The following is a 14,593-nucleotide window of genomic DNA, read 5'->3' on the forward strand; positions in this document are numbered from 1 at the left end:
CCGTGTGTTTTTTCTTCTCTGAGCATGCCCAGTCTTGCTCATCTGAATTTTGTCTGCCGAAATCTGTACTGACTGACGGAAAATCGGCCGTTCTGTTGACGGCCAACAAAAATTGTATAGCCTTCACACCAGATTTTGTTCGGCCGAAAAGTCGGAGTCGGTTGTCGGAAGCATCATACTAACAAGCTGAAAATCGGCCGATCGGATGTCAGCCGAAAATTCACGGCCAACAATCGTTGCGTGTTTACGAGGCATTAGTCTCCATTCACACTACCGCGACTTGTCAGCCTGACAAGTCGCAGTCCGCCGCGGTCCATGCAGTGCTACAGGACCCGTTCTAATAGTCGCTCCGACTTAGAAAAAGGGTCCTGTACTACTTCGGGGGGTGACCTAGGAGCGACTTGCATAGACATTCATTATATGAAAGTCCGTGCAAGTCGCGCCCGAAGTCGTGCCACTTCAGTGTGAATGCAGTCTTAAAGTAATCAATATTCATTAGGAGACTTGAGTTCCATTCTAGGTAGTGCATTGTTCATCAGTTACCCAATTCCTCAGTCTTCAAAATACAGTGCATCTGGAAAGTATTCACAGCGCTTCGCTTTGTTATGTTACAGCATTATTCCAAAATGGATTCAATTAAATATTTTCCTCAAAATTTTACAAACAATGTGTTTGCAAATGTATTTAAAAAATATCCCATGTACATAAGTATTGACAGCCTTTGCAATGCCTAAAATTGAGTTCAGGTGCTTCCTGTTTCCACAACATGGAGGCCACCTGTGGTAAATTCAGTTGATTCAACATGATTTGGAAAAAGGCACACACCTGTCTATATAAAAGGTCTCCCACAGATAACAGTGCATTTCAGAGCACAAACCAAGCCATGGAGTCCAAGGAATTGTCTGTAGACCTCAGAGACAGGATTGTATCAAGGCACAGATCTAGGGGAGGGATACAGAAAATAATTCTGCAGCAATGAAGGTTACAGTGACCTCCATCATCCGTAAATGGAAGAAGTTTGGAACCACCAGGACTCTTCCTGGACAAGGCCACCCAGCCAAACAGAGACTGGGAGAGAATTAGTCAGGAGGGAGGTCACTCTGACAGAGCTCCAGTGTTTCCCGATGGAGAGAGGAGAACCTTTCAGAAGAACAACCCTCTCTGCAGAACTCCACCAATTAGGCCTGTATGGTAGAGTGACCAGACCAATACCACTCCTCAGTAAAAGGCACATAATAGCCCACCTGGAGTTTGTCAAAAGGCACCTGAATGACTCTCAGATCATGAGAAACTAAATTCTCTGTTTTGATGAAACAAAGACTGAACTGACTTGAATCGCAAGTGTCATGTCTGGAGCCAATACCATCCCTACAGTGAAGCATGGTGGTGGCAGCATCATTCTGTGAGGATGTTTTTCAGCGGCAGAAATTGAATGACCAGTCGAGCTCCAGGAAAAGGAGGATTGCAGCAATGTACAGAGACATTCTTGATGTAAACCTGCTCCAGATCTCAGACTGGTGAAGGTTCATCTTCCAACAGGGCAATGACCCCAAGTACACAGCCAAGATAACAAAGGAGTGGCAATTAGACAACTCTGTGAATGTCCTTGAGTGGGCAAGCCAGAGCCCAGACTGGAACCCAAATCAACATATCTGGAGAGATCTGAAAATGGCTGTACACCAATGCTCCCCATCCAACCTGATGGAGAGCTTGAGAGGTCCTGCAAAGAATAAAAAGGAGAAACCCCCTAAAAATAGGTGTGCCAAGCTTTGTAGCATCATACTCAAAGACTTGAGGCTGAAATTGGTGCCAAACGTGATTCAACAAAGTATTATGCAAAGGCTGTAAATACCTATGTACATGTGATTTTTTTTTGCTTTCAATAAATTTGCAAAGATTTCAAACACTTCTTTCATGTTGTCATTATGGGGGGGGGGGGGGTTGTAGAATTTTGAAGAAAATATTGACTTGAATCCATTTTGGAATAAGGATGTAACATAACAGAATGTGGAAAAAGTAAAGAGCTGTGAATACTTTTCAGACGCACTGTTACATAGTTAGTGAGGTTGAAAAAAGACACAAGTCCATCCAGTTCAACCCATGATGCGTGTGTGTTTGCTTTTAACCGTACATTGTGTACCCCTGTATGTTGTGGTCTTTAAGGTGTACATCTAATAGTTTTTTGAAACTATCTATGCTCCCCGCTGATACGACTGCTTGTGGAAGAGAATTCCACATCCTTACCGCTCTTACAGTGAAGAACCCCTTACGCACTTTAAGGTTAAACCGCCTTTCCTCAAGTTTTAGTGAGTGGCCACGTGTCTTATTGTATTCCCTTTCTCTGAATAGTTTGTTCCTTATGCTAGGGTCGCCAGTACAGTATTTGTACATTGATATCATATCCCCCCTCAATCGTCTCTTCTCCAGAGAGAATAGGTTCAGTGCTTGTAGTCTTTCCTCATAGCCGATGTCCTCCATTCCCCTAATTATTTTTGTTGCCCTCCTCTGGACTTTCTCCAGTTCCAGCACATCCTTCCTGCGGACCGGTGCCCAGAACTGGACAGCATACTCCAGATGTGGCCGGACCAGAGTCTTGTAGAGCGGGAGAATAATCTCTTTATTTCTGGAGTGAATCCCCCTTTTTATACATCCCAGTATTCTGTTGGCTTTGCTTGCGGCGGCTTGGCATTGCATGCCACTGCCAAGCCTGTTGTCTACCAGTACCCCCAAGTCCTTTTCCATCCTAGACTCACCCAGAGGTTCACCCCCTAGTGAATAGCTTGCTTTCTGGTTTCTGGCACCCAAGTGCATTACTTTACATTTTTCTACATTAAACCTCATCTGCCATGTGGTTGCCCACCCCGTTATTTTGTTCAGGTCTGCTTGCAAGATTTCCACATCCTGCATAGAAGATATTGGCATGCCTAATTTAGTATCATCTGCAAATACTGAGATTGTACTAGATATCCCCTCCTCTAGATCATTTATGAATAAATTAAACAGGATTGGTCCCAGGACAGAACCCTGGGGGACCCCACTTTCCACACCCGCCCAATCCGAGTACTCCCCATTAATCACCACCCTCTGGACTCTCCCCTGGAGCCAGGTCTCTATCCAGGTACTCACCTTATGATCCATACCTACCTTCCTTAGTTTGTACAGTAAGCGTTTGTGAGGAACGGTGTCAAAGGCCTTTGCGAAGTCCAGATACACCACATCCACAGGCTTACCTTTATCTAGGTGGCAGCTCACTTCATCGTAGAAGGTTAACAGATTGGTTTGGCACGAACGATTTTTCATGAATCCATGCTGATTTCTACTTATAATACCATTTTCATTACTAAAGTCTTGTATGTGGTCCCTTATCATCCCCTCCAAAATTTTGCAGACTACTGATGTTAGGCTGACCGGCCTATAGTTACCAGGGATATATCTCGGCCCCTTTTTAAATATTGGTACCACGTTGGCTTTTTTCCAATCAGCTGGCACCATACCCGTCTGTAAACTATCCTTAAAGATCAAGAATAATGGTCTGGCAATCACCTGGCTGAGCTCATTAAGAACCCTCGGGTGCAAGCCATCCGGTCCCGGGGATTTATTTATGTTAAGTTTCTCTAGTTTAGCTCTAAGTCTATCCTCTGTTAGCCATGGCGGCACTTCCTGAGGTGTATTATTTAGTTCGGCCTTACAAGCGGGTTTCGTGTAGCCCCCCGATTCCTTTGTGAAGACTGAAGAAAAGAAATTATTTAACACTTCCGCCTTTTCTCTGTCCTCAGTGGCCATTTTTCCTTTATCATCTTTTATGGGGCCAATGTGCTCTGGCCTGGCTTTCTTACTGTTTATATACTTAAAGAACTTCTTGGGGTTCTTTTTGCTCTCCTCCGCTATATGTCTCTCGTGTTCTATTTTAGCCGCCCTGATTTCATCTTTACATTTCTTATTACACTCTTTGTAGTGCTTAAATGCTGCCAATGACCCCTCAGTCTTGTATTTTTTGAAGGCCTTTTCTTTAGCTCTAATATACATTTTAATGTTGGAGTTTAGCCACCCAGGGTTTAGTTTTGCTCTTTTAAATTTATTTCCCTGTGGAATGCACTGGCCCACTCCCTTGTTAAGTATGCTCTTGAAGCACTCCCATTTTTCCTCCGTGTTCTTTGTTCCCAGGGTTCTATCCCATTTGATATTTTCTAGCAGCGAGCGCAGTTTAGGGAAATTGGCTCTTGTGAAATTCAGTGTCCTTATATTACCCTTGTGTTTCCTATTACTGTAATTAATACTGAAACCAATTGACCTATGGTCACTGTTCCCTAAGTTGTCCCGTATTTCTATATCCGTGATCAGGTCTGTATTGTTGGTAATCAGTAGGTCAAGTACCGCATTGCTTCTTGTCGGTGCATTCACCATCTGACCCATGAAATTGTCCTGCAAAACACTGTATTTTTCTAAGGCACCCTTTAGTTTAAATTGGTTGTAAACCCTCACATATACCCAGTGAAGTGAACAGCCTCAGATGATACATAGAGATGAAACTCCCTCCTCCTGCATAAGTTTTACTTGTTTATCTGCAGTCTTCTCTTTTCTACATTCGTCCAAAAGGGTAGAAGAGTGTTCAATTCTGTCTTCATCTGTCAAGAGCACAGGAGGAGGGGGGAGGAGAGACTGCAGTAATCGTGTGCGAGAGCCGATTGGAGGAAAGGAGCAAACACCCCTTCGCACAGCAGAAAAACTGTTCTGAATAGACAAGCTGCATGCTGAGCTCCCCCCCCACCACAAATTTATCTCATGTGTCACAAAACTTCTCAGAAATGAGACATGCTAACAGAGGAGTGAAGCACCAGAGAGAAACAATACTTCGAGCTTTGGAGAGAGATAAGTAAAGACTACAGATATACAGTATGTGCTTTGCTCAGATTCCATGACTGAGGTTTACAACCACTTTAATGAAGTCAGTTTCCTCTAGGAGAAGAGCTAAAATTTTCATGCCCTGGAGACCAGAAATGTGTCCTGCTCATTGGGCACTGGTCCCCTCACGAGTTCTCCTGCCTCTGGAGCCTATGAGAGAGAACCTGGCCTCTCAAAGTGTCACCTCCACCAATAGGAGGTGTGCACATGTAGGCAGTGATGTGGGCACCTGAAGAAGGACCCCAGAAGTGAAGAACAGAGAAGGATCAGACTAGCAGTGTCACATGACTGCGCATTATGCAACCAAACCAGCCATTTGGATAGGTCCCCCCCTTCCCCAATATCAGTGGTTAGGTGGGAGGGAGGGTTGTTTATTAAGCTTTCATTCTTTACCAACACTAAGAAAATAAAGACCAGTCAGTCTTTTCCAAACCACCACAATACCTTCTTGTCATATATGTATGCTATGTGCTAGAAAAAAAAAATCATCATCATTTCATTTTTGGTCAATTTGAATATCCTAATTTCCCCATACTGGAGAGAAATACCGCAAAATTCAATTTGATGTAGATAAGGTCTTTGCCACTGTTAACTGCATTTTTCGTTTATTTTTATTGAAAAATCATTTAAAAGGGTAGAACGAGTCCTACGGTTCAAATAAAAAAAAAAAAAAAATATTGCATTTATTGGTCCTCCAACAAAGTACATCAAAAATGTTGGCAATGATGCATATATAATAAACCTTTACTAGGCCAGTCTAGCACCACTTTTTTTTTTTTTGGTACCCCATCATCTAAAAAAGGTTTGCTTTTAATACATTTTTAATATTTCTATTCTGCCCCTTTGGAATTTTCTCGACAATGTGGTAGAAAACAAACATTGATTTGACCTTACTAATAAGATCAACAAAACAAAAAGTTCTTAAAATGAAAATTTTCAACTGAATTTCCACTAATATATTTATCCATACAGATTACAATCTAACTGTACAATTTTTGTACAATCAACTTTAGATTTACCAAAACAATCATAAGGACCTATATAAACTATCTAATCAGACAAGCCCTTGCATAGTGTGTAGATCTAAAAAGTCTACAATTAAATTGTAATATATGTGCTGAACCTAACGTAGACCTTAACCACTTTACCACCGGAGGATTTTGCTGTCTTCAGTCCAGGCCACTTTTTGCGATTCGGCGCTGTGCGACTTTAACTGACAATTGCGCGGTCGTGCGACGTCGTACCCAAACGAAATTTACGTCCTTTTTTTCCCCACAAACAGAGCTTTCTTTTGGTGGTATTTGATCACCTGTGCGATTTTTACTTTTTGCGCTATAAACAAAAAAAGCGTTTATTTTGAAAAAATAACATTTTTCACATTTTTTTTTATATGAAATTCCCCCCCCAAAAAAATGTAAAAATCAATTTTAAATTTTTGGCCAATTTGTTTTATGCTACCTATGTTTAGTAAAAAAAAAAATCGCAATAAGCGTATTTTGATTGGTTTGCGCAAAAGTTATTGCGTTTACTAACTAAGGGAAAGATTTCTGTCATTTTTGGTGTTTTTTTTTTTAACGCGTAATGGCGGTGATCTGCGATTTTTTTTGCGGGACTGCGACATTGCGGCGGACAGATCGGACCCTTGACTGACATTTTTGACACTTTTGGGGGTACCAGTGACATTTCTACAGTAATCAGTGCTATATATATGCACTGTTACTGTAAAAATGACACTGGCAGGGAAGGGGTTAATTTTATTGGAGAGGGAGGGGTTAATGTATGCCTGGTGCTTACTGACGTGTGGGGGGGGGGGGGGGGGGAGGTGACTGTGTGACAGAAGGACAGATCGGATGTCCAACTATGCTGAACACTCCGATCTGTCAGTCCCTGTCACTATGGAGATCCGCCCGCTGTGTTTACACACAGCGGGCGGATCTCCAGACTCGATGCCCGCTGCTTCTCCCCTGGCCCGACTCCCGCTGTGAATGAACACAGCGGGAGCGAGCCTCCGGCGGTGCGCGAGCGCCGCCCACAAGGGGCGGAGTCCAGCGACGTAGGTCTACGTCGCTGGACGGGATCGCGGCACTTTGCCGCAGTAGCCTCCATGTGAGCGGGGCTAAAGTGGTTAAGCAGGGCTTCACAAATTTGCTTTGAATCTAGGAGCCAACTAAAAAATTGTCTTTTTCTCTAAATTAAATCTTTATTTTCTGTTCAGAGTATAAAAAAGCAGAATAAAATAAAAGCTATAAATTACTTACCCTGTTGGTCTAATGAGACGGGGAAATTTAAAAATAATTTATGGCTTTAATTTTAGTTTATTTAAAAATCAAGACAGCTGTCTTATTCAGTTACAAGGCTACTTAATGAGACCATTTTCTCACAGGTAATTTCAAAGGATGTCAATAGATATTACTGCAAAGGTCTAGGGAACACAAAATGTCAGTAAAACACACTAAATGACCAAGTATTTAGTAAAATATAAAAGATGAGGTTGCACTGAGTAAATAGATACCAACATGTCAAACCTTTAATTTGTGTGAAATGGTGGCAAACTTCAGTACCCTATGTTTTCTATAGGAGACGCTTTAGGTCATCAGTTTAGCATTACAGAGATCGTCTGGCACTAGAATTATTGCTCTTATTCTGGTGTTCACAGCTATATGCAACATGTGTAATGCAATCATGCGTAGGTGCCCCAACTTGTGCATTTATGTTTGTACGTGCGTATATGTGGGGGCCTCTTTTTTTTTTGGGGGGGGGGGGGATATTGTGCACTTGCTTGGGTGTAACTTTAATTTTTTTTTTAAAAAAATTACCCCATTACACCATAGGGACAAAAAAATTGTATATCCCTGCAATAGTAAATGAGCTGACAAAAGCCCAAAAAAGCCAGGATGCCATTTATAGTTGCCATGGTGACCTGGGGATTTGTTAAACCCTGACCTACTTTTTTTAATAAATGTTATGGCATTAGAACACCTGTTTTTTTTGTTTTATTTTCCTCCTTTTTTCTTTTTATTGCCATGGTATTCCTCTCCATTTGTTCCGTTTCCATCAATAAAAGTAAAAGAAAAACCCAAATTTTGAGTGGTCACCAGAATAGGAATAGAGGGGAAATCTTCCATTGAGGACACTGCTGACCCTGGGACAGCCAGAGATTCTCATTTTGAAGGGATTGTCTTACTCCTGTGCCTGTTAGACAGAAAGTAATGGGAAATCTCCCCAATTAGACACAGAAAAAAAAAAGAAGCGCCTTAAGCTGGCAATACGTGGATCCAAAATTCATCCAGTTCAGCAGAGACAGTCCAAATTTTGATCCAGGCATGGGCAGGCTGGTTGCACATCTGTCAATTGACTTGTCTACAACCAGCATGTCAGGATTTTCCCTGTGCTCCTGGCTATATTTGGCAACCCTATACCAAAGCAGCGGCAAGAACTCCCCCATCCACCTTCAATGTGTGGATGAGGGAATCTGATCTTTTTTTGTTCAACCAGCTTATATATATATATATATATATATATATATATATATATTTTATTTATTTAATTTATATTTAATAAATAATTATCATCAATGTTTGGACTTTAGTTCTAGTTCAAGTTGGGACCCTGGCTCAGGAGACAGAGAAGAGGTCTAATCTGATGTAAACATTGAATGGTACAGCCTGAGTAAACCCTGTCAATTGAAACTTCCCTTACCCTGAAAAATGGTTATGACGACATATGATACAAATGTTTGCACTGTATGTACATACACACATGTATTATTAACTCGTCCTCCCCAGACCTCTAGTTTTTTTTCCTTGCTGTGCTATGACCTGCTACGTTCATTCTTCATGATCCCACTCCACGGAGCCATCCTGTTTTTCTTGTTCCCGAGACGGACTATGGCATTTGTCGTGTGTATAGAGCAGTGCACATGACCACAACGAACATACAGAGATTGTTAAAAATTGAGTGAGGAGGAAAATGAGAGGTTGGGAGAGCTCACAGAGGACGGTAAAAGAGGAAGCAGAAAAGCACAGTAAGAAACCATTTCATGAGAATAGATTACAGGGCCATTAGGTAATGGATGTTTATGGATTCTTTGTGGTCAACAAGGATATGGTTTAGTGTCACTTTAAGCCTTTCTGTAGGTAAAGAAGTCAGCTTATGTGCTGATGTCTGCAGAGCACAACCAATAACTACCCTCCAAAGCTTGTTTTCTGAAAGTACAGTCTGTTCATGTATTCTAATGCTGCTGCCAAGCAACAAAAAGTTCTGATTATACAATCACGAAGCCAATTTAGGTTATTGCCTGCTGTAGAATCATACATTACAGAACATACATATATAAAGAATGTTAATCTTTAATTAACACAGCTCAAAAGTCCTGTCATTTACAGCAGGTTTCAATAACATTCACTATGATGACAGCAGAAACAACACGCAGCAGGAATTGACAAGTTGTCATCAGTGATTGGTACATTGGGCTACAATGGGGGCAGTTTCCAGCCTTCAGATTGGGATCTTCTATGTTCATATCCTTGTTCTTAGGGTACACTGTGCATTCTTAGGGTACACTGTGCATTAGTGAGGCCCTATTAGGCTGTCAGAGATCTCACTCCACTAGCACAGAATAAAGAGGAGTGATAAGTCAGTTCCCCTGGAGGGTTATAAAAAGGAGGATGGCCTATTGCCAGACTACATACTATAATGACATGATTGAAATGTTCCTTCCTTGTAACGTAATAACAAGTATTCCGTAAACTGCATAACAAAAAAAAAAAAAAATCAAAATCAAAAGCTCTTAACAAGCTTGATCTAGTTCTATTCCCCTGGAAGCTAATGCAGCAGTACATTTTTCACTCATTACTCTAGAAGGAATCCAGAGGACTCCCTGCATACATGTAGAAGACAAACAAGTCTTATATTCACACGTTCCAGTACTGGCATCAAAAGTGCATTATGTGCTCAGAGCGCTGGGTTCAGTCTAAACACCCCAAATGAAAAAAGAAAAGAAAGCCACTGCCCATCTGCTCACATTCTAATCTGATCTAGCCGCATGTACAGCTTGACACATCCTGTGTGCCGTGCTTAGTGACATGTGCTTAGTGCAGAGAGGACAGTGACCTGGAATCTGCTCCAGTCATTGGGATGGATGCAGCACTGCAGGAGAGCCTTACACAGCACACACACATTCCAACACAAGCCTATTCAATGGCTATGTACATCCCACGCTAATCACTCACTGCTCTCTGTACAATGCTACAAGCTGGTGTCAGGTGTACAGGTTAGAGGGACACCTTGTACCAGAAGATGAGAGCACATTGTGATGGCATGAGCAGATATGACACCCCCACATATCATTTGTTCCAAACTGACGACATTTCAATATGTACAGGGTACAGAGAGTGTATGTGTGCGACACCTTGTACTAGGAGGGGAGAAGACTGGAGCATATTGTGATGGGATGAGCAGATATGACCCCCCCCCCCCCCCCACATTACTTGTTACAGACTGAGGACACCCCAAATATCACCTGATGACACTTCAATGTGTACAGATTACAGAGAGTGTATGTGTGTGACACCTTGTACCAGGAGGGGAGAAGACTGGAGCATATTGTGATGGGATGAGCAGTCCTTGGAGGGGAGAAGAGTGGAGCACATAGTACTCAGGATGATGGGACAAGATGACATCCCACCTATCACCTACTACATACTGTAGACACTCCACATACCAACCCTTCCATACTTACTGATAACACCCCACATATCAACTATGGAATGACACCCCATGTATCATCTGCTACATACTGATAACGTACATCTGACTTGATGACATCCCTCATGACCTGGTATCACTCACACATTACCAGTTACAGACTGAAGACAACCCATATGTCACCTATCACAGACTGATGACCCATCTCACCTGCTACATACTGTTGACACCATGCATGACAACACCTTATTATTTCACCTGTCACAGACTAAGGATACCCCACATTGTGATGACAGCCTACACCTCTCCTGATGGCACCCCATGTGTCAGCTGTCACATACTAAGGACACCTTGAAAATCACCTGTTACTGATGACACCATGTATGGATACCCCATTAATGACACCCCACATATCTCCTTAATGACAACTCATGTCAGCTGTCACATATTGGAGGACACCCCACAGAAAAAAAAAATTCACCCGTTACTGATGACACTATACATGGATGACATCCCATGTCACCACCGGTCTCAGACTGATAACACCCCCCAAAAAAAAAAAAAAAAAAATAGAATTCACCTGTCATACTGGATGACACCTCATGTCATCTGTCAGACTGATGACACCCCACATATCTCCTATTGACAACCCATATGTCACCCAACATGGAGATGACACCCCATATGTCACCAGTCCCGGAATGACACCCAATGTCACCTATCACAGATGGATGACACCACCACATTGTGATGACACCCCATGTGTCACCAGTCTCAAAATGACACCCCATGTCACCTGTCAGACTGATGACACCCCACATATCTCCTAATGACAGCCCATATGTCACCCAACATGGTGATGACACCCCATGTCACCAGTCACCCAATGTCACCTGTCACAGACTGATGACACCACCACATTGTGATGACACCCCATATGTCACTGGTCTCAAAATGACACCCAATGTCACCTGTCACAGACTGATAACACCCCACATATCTCCTGATGACAGCCCCTATATGTCACCAGTCAGAGACAGATGACACCCCACATGGTGAAGACACCCATATGTAACCTATCCCAGACTTTTGACACCCCTCATATCTCCTGATAACAGCGCATGTCACCTGTCACCTACTGACAGCCAAATATCACCTGTCATACTGATGACACCCCACATGGTGATGACACCCCATATGTCACCAGTCACCTGTCACAGACTGATGACACCACCACATTGTGATGACACCCCATATGTCACCGGTCTCAAAATGACACCCAATGTCACCTGTCACAGACTGATAACACCCCACATATCATCTGATGACAGCCCCTATATGTCACCAGTCAGAGACTGATGACACCCCACATGGTGAAGACACCCATATGTAACCTATCCCAGACTTTGGACCCCCCACATATCTCCTGATAACAGCGCATGTCACCTGTCACCTACTGACAGCCAAATATCACCTGTCATACTGATGACAGGCCACATGAGGACAGCCCCTGTCACCTATCTCTGAGTGATGACACCTCACAATGAGACCACATAGTGATATCCCTGTCCCAGAGTGATGACACCCCCTCTTACCTCCTTGATCTTGTCCCTCTTCTTCTTGACCTCAGGATCGGTGGGTTCTCCCCCTTGCACCCCAATGGGCTCTTTGAAGGGTCTGGGTGGCAATCTCCCCCCGGCAGTGAGACGACCCTGGGCCAGTATCTTGTCCTTGTCCCGTTGGATGTCCCCTTGGATGTCCTCGAGTGGCCGGTTAAGGGTGTCCTTGGCTTCCCGTAGTGCCCTCTCATGTTCCTCCCGGATCCTGGCCAGGCGCCCCCCACTCTCCTCATCCAGGGGGGATCTCTGCAGAGAGGCCGGTGGAGATTGCTGCTGCTGAAACAAGACTCCGCTCAGCAGCTTGGGCGAGTCGGGTAGGAAGAAGATGGCCCCGAAGCAGAGGGTGATGAAGCCGCTGAAAACCAGCAATAATACGAACTTCTCGGTGAGTCGGAACCCGGCCAGCTTTCTCCCCGCGGGGCCCAACCAGTGCAGCCCGGACACTCCGCCTCCCGGGGCTGAACCACCGGGCCCGCCCCCCGCTCCGCTCCCCGACCCCAGCGGGGCCACACTGAACGGCAACAGGCTGCCCACCGGCATGGCTACACGAGGCACTGCCTCCCCCTTCTGGCCGCTACAAACTTTGTCAGGACGCGACCACTGCCTCAGCTCCGCTCACACACACAGAGCGGCGTGTTCGTGGGCGCTCCGCTCCGTCCCCAGTCTGCCTTCACTTCCCGGGCCGTTTGTCAGAGTTTATTGAAGGGGAGGAGCAAGGGAAGTGTGGGAATCCCTTCCTAATAACGGGAGGGGAGGCCCGTCCTGCTCACTCCCCCAGCCCCGGGGCGGGGGAACACTTGACAGGTGACCGCTACTCCTTATACACACGTACACCGTCCTCCTCCTGCCTCTACTCGGCACTCACTGAGCCCCGGGGCAGCATAACACACAGGCAGCCATTGGCCCCGCCTCCTCCCGCCACACACAACGCCTACCCTTGCTATCGATTGGCCGCGGTACAACAAGCTCACGACCCTGCGATTGGCTGCCCTGACGGGTCGCTTATTGTAGCGGAAATCACAACATTCTCCTGGGATAGAGGCGAGCTCTCCTCACATAGGATTCCATGCAATGTGCATGCCTCAGCTCTCTCCTTCTTACTATTCTCTAACGGCAGCTATGAGAAGATGGCATTAACGGCCAACTCTGTGAGTGAAGTTCTGGCACGCCAATCACACACGACGTCCTATCACGCCTCAATGTACTTTGTACTGGGTGTCTAATTAGGGGGGCGTGGCCGGGGCGGGGTTTGTCCTCGTGTGTGATTAGGTAGTGTAGTGTATCGGTCATTGCACAGCCCTCGGTTGTGGTGTGCGGGACTTTGTATGTAATGTATTGGGCTGTGTGTGCCGTTCTCTCTTACCAGTACGTCTGCCACTGTGTGTGTGTGTGTGTGTGTGTGGGGAGACCTGAAGACCGTATGAAGGCAAACAGCACGTATGCAGTTTACCTCTGCTGCAATACATGGACATTTCCCTGGAAACGTGTACTGACACCCTTCCCTGCACCCACATGGATGTCACAATCAGAGCCACTGCATCCAAATGTACTTCAACCCCCTTCCTGCCCAGGCCAGCACTTTGAATGGCAATTGTGTGGTCATGTAACGTTACCCAAGCAACATTTTTATCGCCCCCCCCCCCCACAAATAGAGCTTCCTTTTGGTGGTATTAATCACCACAGGGTTTTTTATTGTTTGCTATAAATAAATAAAGATCGAAAAATTTGAACTTTTTCATAGTTTATTATAAAACTTTACAAACAGGTTATTTTTCTCCTTCACTGATAGGCTACACCGATGAGTCAGCACTGGTGGGCACTAATAGGCTGCACTGATAAGTCAGCACTGATGGGCAATAGAAGGCTGCACTGATGAGTCAGCCCTGGTGGGCACTGATAGGCTGCACTGATAAGTCAGCAGTGGTGGACACTAAAAGGCTGCACTGATGAGTCAGCACTGGTGGGCACTAAAAGGCTGCACCGATGAGTCAGCACTGGTGGGCACTGATAGGCTGCACCGATGAGTCAGCACTGGTGGGCACTGATAGGCTGCACTGATGAGTCCGCAATGGTGGGCACTAAGAGGGTGCACTGATGAGTCGGCACTCATGAGCACTAATAGGTTGCACTGATGAGTCATCACTCATGGGCACTAATAGGCTGCACTGATGAGTCATCACTCATGGGCACTAATAGGCTGCACTGATGAGTCATCACTCATGGGCACTAATAGGCTGCACTGATGAGTCATCACTCATGGGCACTAATAGGCTGCACTGATTAGTCAGCACTAGTGGGCACTAATAGGCAACACTGTTAGGCACTGATTGGCAGCACTAACGAGCAGTGGTGGTCACTGTTAGGAC

The 14,593-nt window shown here is 44.7% G+C and overlaps 1 protein-coding gene across 1 annotated transcript in view; it reads right to left on the reverse strand.

Moving 5' to 3' along the window:
* Positions 1-12,808, reverse strand: part of MAN1A1 (mannosidase alpha class 1A member 1) — a 357,303-nt gene extending 344,495 nt beyond the window's left edge. The window contains exon 1 of the mRNA XM_082252272.1: positions 12,204-12,808. Coding sequence (XP_082108398.1) covers positions 12,204-12,767 — 564 coding nt within the window. The 5' untranslated portion in view covers positions 12,768-12,808. The remainder of the gene's footprint in view (positions 1-12,203) is intronic.
* Between the last annotated feature and the right edge of the window lie 1,785 nt (positions 12,809-14,593).

Source organism: Pelophylax lessonae, assembly GCF_965119305.1.
Source record: "Pelophylax lessonae genome assembly, chromosome: 3".
NCBI classification, from domain to species: Eukaryota; Metazoa; Chordata; class Amphibia; order Anura; family Ranidae; genus Pelophylax; species Pelophylax lessonae.